We start from the raw sequence: 10,663 nt of genomic DNA, 5'->3' as shown, positions 1-10,663 counted from the left end.
AGATTCACAATGTTTTTATTGACAGTATTGATGAAGGCCTTTTTGTGTGTGTTATTCAGAATTGTCTTGAATTATAATGCCTGGTTATTTATTAGGTAGTGGTCCTCCTTGTTCTACAGATGAACATCTTCTATATAGTTATTGTAATGACTTAAAAATGATTCTCATAAGATCTTTGCTCGGAGTGGATATAAGTTTAATGAACTTGAGCTTGAGAAGTTAAAAAATATCACTTTAGTGTGCATACACCAATATGAGGGTAAAATAAATGACTTCCTCCTTATACTTCAACATACATGTCAAGACCATTGAGAAGAAAAGTTTTGTACTCAATAGTAACAGTCTATTTCCATGATAGTCCTCAGTCTTCTGATAGTTTTTTGTTTATTGTTAATATAGTAATTTAGAAATTTTTCAGGGTTTTTTTTTCATGGTTTTTAGTGACTGTTCTGTGGTTTTGTGTTTATATTATGCTTTAAAATGATGCTTTGATAACTATAAATAAATGAAAAAACAAATTTATAATGTTTAAACTATTTTTTTAACTGATTGAAATAATTTTCAATTTGAGAATTAGTACACTCGATTAAGAGAGTGTAAAAAAAAAAAAAAAATCAAGATGATGAGTGTTTAACAGGACAGTAATTTTCTGATTATGTTGAGGAGAAAGTCCTTTAGAGTATGCAGCTAGCCCAAGCTTACATGGTTCTCGGTTAAACTGTTGAGCTCTACCAATTATGGCAATCAGTCATGTTACCTTTATTTGGCAAATATATAATGTATAAGAAAGCTTTAGTTTATCAGGGAGAGTAAAAATGTAAATTTGTCTATAATTTAATTGCATTTTTGGAATAAATCATCCTCAATTGCCTAATTTTATTTTTCCCTGCAATTTTGAATTTTGTTTGAATTTGAAAATCACTATTTTATAACCACTATATGTTGAGGAAACTCCAGTTTCCAGCTCGCAAGTTTGGGTTTTTAAAAAGAATTGATTTAATTGATAGAGAATCAATAGTTTAAATAATAAAAAATGACTATAAACATAAACTAAGTACAAGGGCTCTATGGGCTTGATGACCTGATTGGAGGTGAATGAGAGGCCTTCCTTGGATGGGCTTAATATATATCTTGATAAGTGCTGATGTTGCAGTCAGCAGAATCGTATGAGGTGATTGCTGGGTGGCCTGGTTTATGGCTTTAACTTATAAAAGAAAATTTTTACAGTTGCTGACTTCTATTTCACAGAATTTTATGAGAATCAGACAAACTATGGAACCAATGGAGAAGTATACATGCCATGCTGCAATGTTCTTCTAACAAATTTCTTTCTTTTTTGTACTTATTTTCATTTCTGTTATTTATTTACACTCCCTGTCTGTCACATCATGTTCATACACTGATTCAAACTGTTGTCATATCTTAACTTTATCTTTCTTAGTAAAGAGTTCTGAAGTGGTCCACATATGTTCATACATGTTGAACAACTAGAAGCTATTACATATATTTGGATACCCTTCATACCGCACACTCAGACTTATACTTGCCCAAGTGTGCACACTGTTATGACAACCTCCTCTCCCCCATATGAAAGTGAACATCCATCCTCTCAATCACTTCCTCCTTTCCTGTAGTCCTGCCTCAGGACTACAGTGTCCTGATAGTCCAGTGACAATTAAATCCACTTATAAGCTTGTTCTAGGAATTGATACGTAGTTGTATTTATTCAAAAATTCAAATCATATCAGTGTTTCATACAAAAAGTATTTATACCTTGCAATTTTTTATGTATCAATTATAGCCTTATGACAAACTGTAAATAATAACTGATAAAAAAAAAAAAAAAAACTATTTAAAAGAACAAAATGCTTAAAATTTATAAACATTTAATGATGTTTTAGATCCATAAGATTGTATTTTGATTTATTGGAGAAGATTAACACAAATGGCTTAGACGTTTAAGTGTTGATAAGAAATTTATGGTTTTAGAAATTCTTGCTAAAGGAGGAGAATGTGATAGTGGAAGTGATCCTCCGTTGTATTGGGACTCCTGGGATAGAGCTGCTGTGTCTCCTCGGCAACAGAGATCTAGGGCTGCTAGGTGTTCCGTTCCTTCTGAAGACCATCCACCTCTATCCCCTCCGGCAACACCACCTTCGACACCTCCAGTTTTAAAAATTAAAGGTAAAATTATATTTTAAGTCTTTGACCGTATAATTAACATTCATATTCATCTGATATCTTTTTATATTGTTTAAAGTAGATGAAAATCACTGTAAATATTACAAAAGTCTTAGCTTAGAAATACTAAGTATTTAAAACCTTTTATTGATTAAATATTTTTATCGTTTATATCTGATTATTTTTGTCAATTTTATTGAAAGAAAACTGAGGGTCTTTAAATTTTAATTATAATGTTTTTTGTTTTATCTCAATAAATTCTATTTAATTTTTAATTGAGATTTTGATAATTCTTTATTTTTTTTATTTGTGGAGACAGTTTTTGTCAATACATCTTCACAAATTTGAGACAAAAAAAATTTACAGAACTTTTTTCAACAATCATATAATCAATTTATTTTAGGATTAAATGACAGAAGTAAAGTCCCATCAACACCTCCTCCTAAGAAAAAACATCAAACAGGCGTCCTGATTCCAGATTCTCATCCTCTCACTAAATCAAAGTCTCACGAGAGCCAATTAGCTAATAAAGTTGATGGAGAGAATAATAACACTGAGTAAGCTTTTTTGTTTTATTTAATGTTGTCTATATTTCTTTTTTTATTGTCAATCATATGCTTTTATTGCTAATGGGCTATTTTAATTCATGTTGTTATTACTTTGTTATATTTATGTTCAACTTGCTTGAATTTATTATTTGTTAACTGTATTTTATATCATTATACATAGAGTGATGTATTTAATTCAGACTCTAAACATTCACTTCATATGATGTTTTATGAATGAGTTTTTTTATTTATAAAACCTTCATCTATTAGAGGAAATACTGAAAGAAGAGGTAGGCTTGCGACTGAGCCAGGGCCTGGGAGAACATCGCCTTTAACATCAAGCCCATTAAAGTCACCCCCTGGAGATAGCCATGATTCTTCATACAAATGTTAGTATATCTAGTTATTAGTCACTTGTTTTTTTTGTCTAGAACTTTAATTTAATAATATATTGTTATGGTAGCAACTATGAGCTTTATTCATGGGTCAACTTCGATTAATCTCTATCAAGTCTCATGGTTAATTTAAAATTTGAAGAAAAAACACAAACTGTTGGTAAGGAATTAAAACTCATACATGTAAAATATTTTGTTTAAAAACTCTTTTTTTGAAATTTGAAGGACTTCTACTAAGACTAGAACAATTCTGTGTAAGTGTTCCTAAAAAGTAATGATTGTTATAAGATAACTCATAATTGGTGCCAAAGGAAATGATGCAAATTAAATTTATCTTGTAGTTAGCTGTCAATGTATTAATGTTCAGCTCCAAAAATTAACACCTATCTAATGATACGTTTTTCGACATTATGTTCCATCTGGTATTGTAAATATTTGCATACCATTACATATATATATTTTTTTTTTATACAATGATATAGCCATTAGAAAAACAAATTGTGTAACTCCAGTACAAATATATATATATATATATTTTTAATTTCTTACTTTAACTTAGTTTAGTCCATATTATTAATTTAATAAATGGTTCTACTTTAAAATTTGATTGATATTCCTCTGCTAGAATTATAGCAGTATATCAAAAAACCTTTTTTTTCCTTAGGCAATTCACTCCAAGTACCAAAATCTCCAAGAACTCCAACAATCACACGTGGTATGGGGCATGTTATATCGCATCGTTTTGCCAAAACGTTCAAAATGGTTACAACTTGTGATTATTGTGATAAACAAATGTTCCTCGGAACTGGTCTAAAATGTAAAGAATGCAAGTACAAATGCCATAGAGATTGTGAAAGCAAAGTTCCTCCATCTTGTGGACTACCGCGAGAACTAGTTGATGAATTTAAAAGAACCCTTCAAACGGAAGGTGAGTGACTTTTATTACTAAATATATTTATAGTTTATAATACTCTTTTACCAACACTATATCTAAGATTTGAGTTTAATTTTTAATAAACAGTCCCACAGATAAAATTAGCCCGTTGTTTTTAAATAATTTAAAAAAAAAAATAAGAAGTTTACAATTTGAGAATTGAGCACTTTTAATTTAAATAATTTTTTTTAATTTGGAACTTACCAGACATAATTAATAGTTTCCATTATTTTTTAATTACCATTGGTTGTCCTAGTATTGCATAATAAAAGGCACCAATATATTTTCTCAAGCATGGTTAGATATTTTTAGACATATCAGAGATATACTTATAAAACTCTTGTAATATGTGTCTAGAGCATATAGTTCAACTTAAACTCATTTCAGAAGTCATTTTTTTGTTTTTAGTTGCTATAAGCTATGGTTTTTTCTAGTAACTTCCTTTTTTATTACAATGAAAGGATTTTAGAATCACGGTGATATTCTTCTTAATTGTTAATTTGTAGGTAGATATACACCATTTTAAATATTAAGTTATTCTTTTCATATACTGCCTTATTAAATTATATTTTTTCACACTTCTGGAATTTAGAACTTTTTTATTTATTAAATAATTTTGGTGAAATTTCATATTACAAAAAAATATATATGTAAAGTTATGTCTATCATTTGGAACTAGTAATCGACTTATCTAGTAAATTATCACTTACTTCCTGTTTACATTCATCACAATCTTTTAGTGCGACCAGTAACTATTTATCTGCCTTTAGGAAAAATATTCAAAACTAGTTAAAAACTCATTTGCAAATTTAAGTATCAATGAGCATGTAATCATGTCAATGATTTAGTATTATTACTAACATTGTATTATGAAGTTAATATAATATTTAAAATAATATATATCTATATACAAATTAACAATACAGAGGCATATCAAATGCAGCAGAACCCTGCTTATCCATCCAGTTGGAATCAAAGCATCTCCATTTAAGTGGGAATCCTTAATTTTATAAAAGAAAATTAATTTAGCTCATGTATTAGTTACGAGTTACAAAACTTATATATATTTTAAGATATAATGAAGTACAATTAATTTACTAATTAAAAAATTTTTATCTTTAGATGCTTGATTTAATTTGAGCACACAAATAATGTTATAATAAAATTATTAATAGTAGTCACAAAGTCAGTTGTTTTGGCAAACTTAATATTTTCTCAGAACTTAATTTATTTCCTTTTTACTGCCAGTAAAGTGGGGTTGTTTTCAAGTTTTAATGTCTTATAATATTTCCCTTCACCTCTTTTATATTAAACATATGTTTTATGAACAGTATTCCTGCCCAACCAATCGCCTAGACCATCACCAAGCCACCACGCACCTGGCCATCATTCACGGAGGGATCGGAATAAAGCTCCAATCAATGTTCCACCTTTTCCGGTAAGGCCTCATGTGATGATCTTTTATAATGATTTTCAATCATACCAATTCCAATATTGTTGGAATTGAATAAATTTATTGTCAGTCTTTTTTTTTTTTTTTCTTTTCTTGACTAGAATTATTTATTGGATATTATATTGTCTTATAACAAATTAAATATTATAAGCCATATTGACTGACTTTCTCTTGAACATAAAAAATCTTTATTATGTTAACATAAAAATATCCTTACTAAAATATAATATTTTGATGTTTGCCCTTTACAACAGAAATACTACAGTTATAAGTCCCTGAGATTACTGTTAGGTTTTTAACAGGTCCTCTATACACTCCAATATTTTACATTTGATTCCTTATCAGGACTGAAACGTTATTCCTATCTCGCTTTATTTAATGGAATTATAAGTATCTTTTTTTAATTAATGAATTCCCCTGAAAAATAAATTATGATTGATAAATGTATAAATCATATACATTTTATAAAATTAGCTGTAATAAAACCAATTATAACCTTTTGTTGTTTTGATTTATCTCCCTTTTAGTCAATAAACAGTAATAATTGTAGACGTTTAGAGAGTAAAATTATGAAGATATGGATTTGTCTCTTATTAGTGTTCTAATTTGATCTTTTATATTGTTGATACAATCTCTAGCAATATGTATAATTCAAAATGCATTATCAAGTCCTGAAGATATTTGAATTGAAAGTATTTGAAAATTACTTCAAGAAACTTTTTATTCATTCATTACTAGAGGATTTTTCATTCATAATTTAGTTTAAAAAAAAAAAATAAAAAAGTGGGTTCCCTGCTCTTTGGATACTAGCTAACATTGACTGCATATAGCCAACAGAGTTACAGCACCATCTTTAACTGGCTCATGACTACAATGGCGCCACTTTGAATCCACCCTGGGGGTCGACTGTTTCTGTGGCAGTCCCACGAAATGAAAACTTGACCCTCCATCACGGTTAGAATAGGGTGGCCACCTATAGATAATCCTCCCCTCCCACACCACCAAATGTCAGGGATTTGTAAAAAAAAAGAAAATATATTAGCTAACATCTCTAAGAAATTATAAAATAAAATGATGATGCCATTGGCAAAAGTCTACAAATAATAGCTAATGCACATCTCAGAAATAGTTTGGAGGGTAGAAAGAAATATATATGTCAAGAACCCTCAAATCCAGCCTATTTTATTATCATCGGGTCAATGTATATGGAAAAATGCAGGATTTTTAAAAAATAATCATTACTGATTAGTGAAAATTGAACATTCATCCAAATACTGTATCATCTTGGCTTTGAAATGAGTGGGAAGAGATGATTTATTTGCTGCTATCTTATTGCTATTTCTAAGCCAGTGTAACTGTTTACATATAGAAGTTTATTAATAAGCTATGATAAAATCTTAAATATTATCTTACATAAATACAGTAAAGGTTGGTTTTGGTTCGTTGGTTGTGTCATTTTATAAATAAATGTTCCCAACTATAATATGCATTCTTATTCCTAACTTTAGGATATGTTATGTTAAGAATAATTTTCCAAGTAATATCCTTTTCCTCAAAAATGATTATTCTATGTTTTTTATTCATATATTACTAGTTGGAATAAATTATTTTTCCCGTTTTTTTTTCATTATTGACATTAATTTCTATTTGTGACAGTTAAAATGATTATTATTTTTGCACAGGGTGGTCCTGACTCAAGTTCTAATACATCTAGCTGTAACAGTTCAACTCCTTCGAGCCCTGCCCTAGTTATGGGCGGGCATACTCCAGCAGCTGTTCCCAGGCATCAGCAGTTTCATTTTCCAGACGTGGTCACTTTAGATACTCACCCATTAGACAGATCACAGGTAAATCTATGATACATTTTATGCTTCTATGCATTGAACAGCAATTTCGCCAATTATATTATATATTTTTTTTTTTTGTGAAATTATAGAAATGATAAAATCTGATAAAAAAGTAATTAATACAATGCTTGCATATGCAGTAATCCATATGAAGTGTTAATAAATATTCTTGTTTGATTAATGCTTAAAAATCATGAGGAAAAAAAATGGGGAAAGAAGAAAGAAACTAGTTGAGACCCTCAAAAGGAGCTTTTTTCACACCAAATCAATTTAAGCAAAATCTTTAGACAAGGCAAAATTTTTACAAACAATCATCTACTTTAATTTTATTGTTTAGCCTAAGAAATAAGCCAACTTGCACTTTTCAGCTCATTTGATCCAAAGGCTTGGAAATTCGCAGTGTAGTGGAAAATATACATATGTCATTTATTTTAGAGTAATATATTTTTTATGATTTATGTAAGTAGGTAGGTATGCTGCCTAAATTAAGTATTTCTTACTTCTTATTGTTTTTAATACTATTTTTATTGTTACTAAAAACAATTATTACATCTGACAAAAAATTATTTATGAAACATACAACTATCAATCTCATTTTATAATTTTAAATTAAAAGACAAATTAATTGTGATGACTATTTTCTAAGGATCATACATTCTTCTATATATATCAACTTCTGGTAAAATTGAACACTCTTAAAACTTAATCCTTTATTTAATGATCAGATGATGTTCGGTTTTGAAGTCTTCGCTCGATTTCTACAAACTTTACTTCTCATACATCTACTCATTTGTAAACACAAAATATATTTGAGTTAATGCTATTTAATTAATTTTAAGTTATTGGGTTGTAAAATAAGTTCGTATTGTTTTTCAATATTTCAATTTAATCCTCTCTATCTTTATAAAATCATGTTTACATATTTTAAAAAAGTATTAGTTAAGGTGCTGTTATGCATCAGTTTCAACCGAGATTCCTTATCTGGTGTGTGGTATTTTGCTTGTTCTAAAGGGAAAAAAAAAAAAATCATTTTTGTCATTTAATGATTTTTTTATTTCCAAAAAGGAAAATCCGGTTCAGAACCGGAAATTTAAGAACTGAACTTAAGAAGTGCTCAGGTGGTCCTTCAACTGTCATGATGACCAAATTCAAGCATTGGTCACAGACAACCCTCACTCTATGACATGGGATATCGCAGAAACGCTTAACATATCTCATGCAAGTGTCTCAGATCATTTGGGGGATGCGGGATATTTTTCTCAAAGTCATATATGGGTTCCTCACAATTTGACGGAAAAGAATTTATTGGACCGCATATCCATTAGCGATTACCTCCTGAAGCACAGTGTTATTGATCCATTTTTAAAGAGGTTGATAACTGGGGATGAAAAGTGGATCCTGTACAATAGTATTGTGAGGAAAAAATCCTCACAAGTGACTTGCTGTCAATGACTAAAAAAACAGGATTAGGGTTGAGTAAAAGCATCCAGCATTGGCTAATCGCAAAGGAATAGTTTTCAATCACAATAACGTCCGTCCTCACATGTCTTTGCAGACCCGGCAGAAATTGTTGGAGTTTGGCTGGGATGTGATCCCCCATCTACCCTATTCACTTTGCCCCAACAGATTTCCACTTACTTTCAACTTCAAAGGCCCTTCAAAACTCTTAACAGGAAACACTTTAATTCGCTCGAGGACTGCAAAACACACATAGAGTAGGGGAGTTCATTGTGCAAAAATCTGATAAGTTCTGGGAGGATGGAATTAAAAAATTACCTCAAAGATGGCAACATGTAATAGATCAAAATGGGTCATATATAATTGATTAAAAATATTTAAAAGAATCTAAAGTTTTTATTGAAATCAACTAAATAACACTAAGAACTTATTTTACAACCCAATAATTCTGAGGCTGTGGTGATCAGTTTATATTAGAAAAGTTTACTTTTACATAGGAACTGGTAACTGACTTCCCAAAGTTTTGTTTAGATATGACTGAATTAAAATATAAACCGGCCATCTGTACTACGCAGCATTGCTAATTGAAAGGTATATCAACTATGTGGATTTTGCTATCTCAAAGATCAAACCAACTCAGACTAGACTTCTTTTCAGGTCAGATCCAATGCCTTCTCAAGTCATTAGATCTAGTTAACAAATGAATATTTTTAAAAATTAATTTCACTGTTTGGACATAAATTTGTATTCAAACAAAACATTATGAACTCCTTAGTGTATAACAAACCTCAGTTAGATTGTTGAGATAAATCATCGTAATTTGAAGCATTGTGTATATTTGAAGTTCCCATATACACAATGTTATTTTCAGTTATCTCTGTTGAAGGAAGCATTGGCCTTCTTATGACTCTGACCTTGAGAAATTAACAATATTTAAGCTCAAATTTTTGAAGAAAAAAAAAACCAAAACAATAATTTGACATTTAAAGTCACTATAATACTTAAATAATGTCCTAATCAATTTAAATATGCTTTTTACTTATCAATTATTGTACTTAGTACATAAAATAATTCACCTATAAATTGCAAATAATTATTAACTTATAATACATTTTAAGTTATAATAATAATAATCTGCATGGGAGATTCTATAGCCAACTCAACAAAGCCTCCATAGACATAGAAAGATCAGTTGAATGGTTAAAATCAGGAAGGTTATTCTACGCTGAGAGAGAGAGAGAGGGGTTTGTGATTGCCACCAGATCATATAGAAAACATTTGCTAAAAGACGTATACAGATAAGTGTTTCGATTATGCTCGGTGACGCTGGAATCAATCCAATATATCACAGGTGGATGTGGAGTGTTGGCTGGTACTGAATATTTACAGAGGCACAACCATGTGGCCAAAATTTTGCTTCAGCCGATAAAGTACAAGTTAATTGATCATAAGAGCCCATACTACAAGTACCACCCAAATAGACTCCTCCAAAAAGGTCCTCTCAAGCTCTTATGGGATGAATCAATAATTACGGACCATACAGTATGCCATAATAAACCATATATCCTCCTTATTGATCTAAGAAAAAAAAAAAGGGGAACATATTGATGTCGGAATCCCAAACGATAATAATATAATATATAAGAAGATCGTCAGGGTTGCAGTCAAAAGAGAAACAAAAATAGTTTACAACTGTTTATTTTCCGACGTTTCGCCCCACTTTGCAGGGCTGCTCAAAGCAAACGGTTGAACAGCTGTTCAACCATTAGTTGTAAACTATTTTTGTTTCTCTTTTGACCGCTCTGACCATCTTCTTATATATCAATTTTTACGGTCAACTCTATATA

General features: G+C 30.0%; 1 protein-coding gene across 2 annotated transcripts in view; it reads left to right on the top strand.

Moving 5' to 3' along the window:
• Positions 1–10,663, top strand: part of ksr (kinase suppressor of ras) — a 33,749-nt gene that overhangs the window by 4,630 nt on the left and 18,456 nt on the right. For both annotated transcript variants that reach the window (XM_014415206.2, XM_014415208.3), the window contains exons 4-9: positions 1,990–2,184; positions 2,585–2,738; positions 3,000–3,118; positions 3,789–4,052; positions 5,390–5,496; positions 7,194–7,358. In XM_014415206.2, the coding sequence (XP_014270692.1) occupies positions 1,990–2,184; positions 2,585–2,738; positions 3,000–3,118; positions 3,789–4,052; positions 5,390–5,496; positions 7,194–7,358 (1,004 nt within the window). The remainder of the gene's footprint in view (positions 1–1,989; positions 2,185–2,584; positions 2,739–2,999; positions 3,119–3,788; positions 4,053–5,389; positions 5,497–7,193; positions 7,359–10,663) is intronic.

This window comes from Halyomorpha halys, unplaced genomic scaffold, assembly GCF_000696795.3.
Source record: "Halyomorpha halys isolate HHAL.00 unplaced genomic scaffold, Hhal_1.1 Scaffold94.1, whole genome shotgun sequence".
Classification (NCBI taxonomy): Eukaryota; Metazoa; Arthropoda; class Insecta; order Hemiptera; family Pentatomidae; genus Halyomorpha; species Halyomorpha halys.
This window is presented reverse-complemented; position numbering and strand designations above follow the sequence as displayed.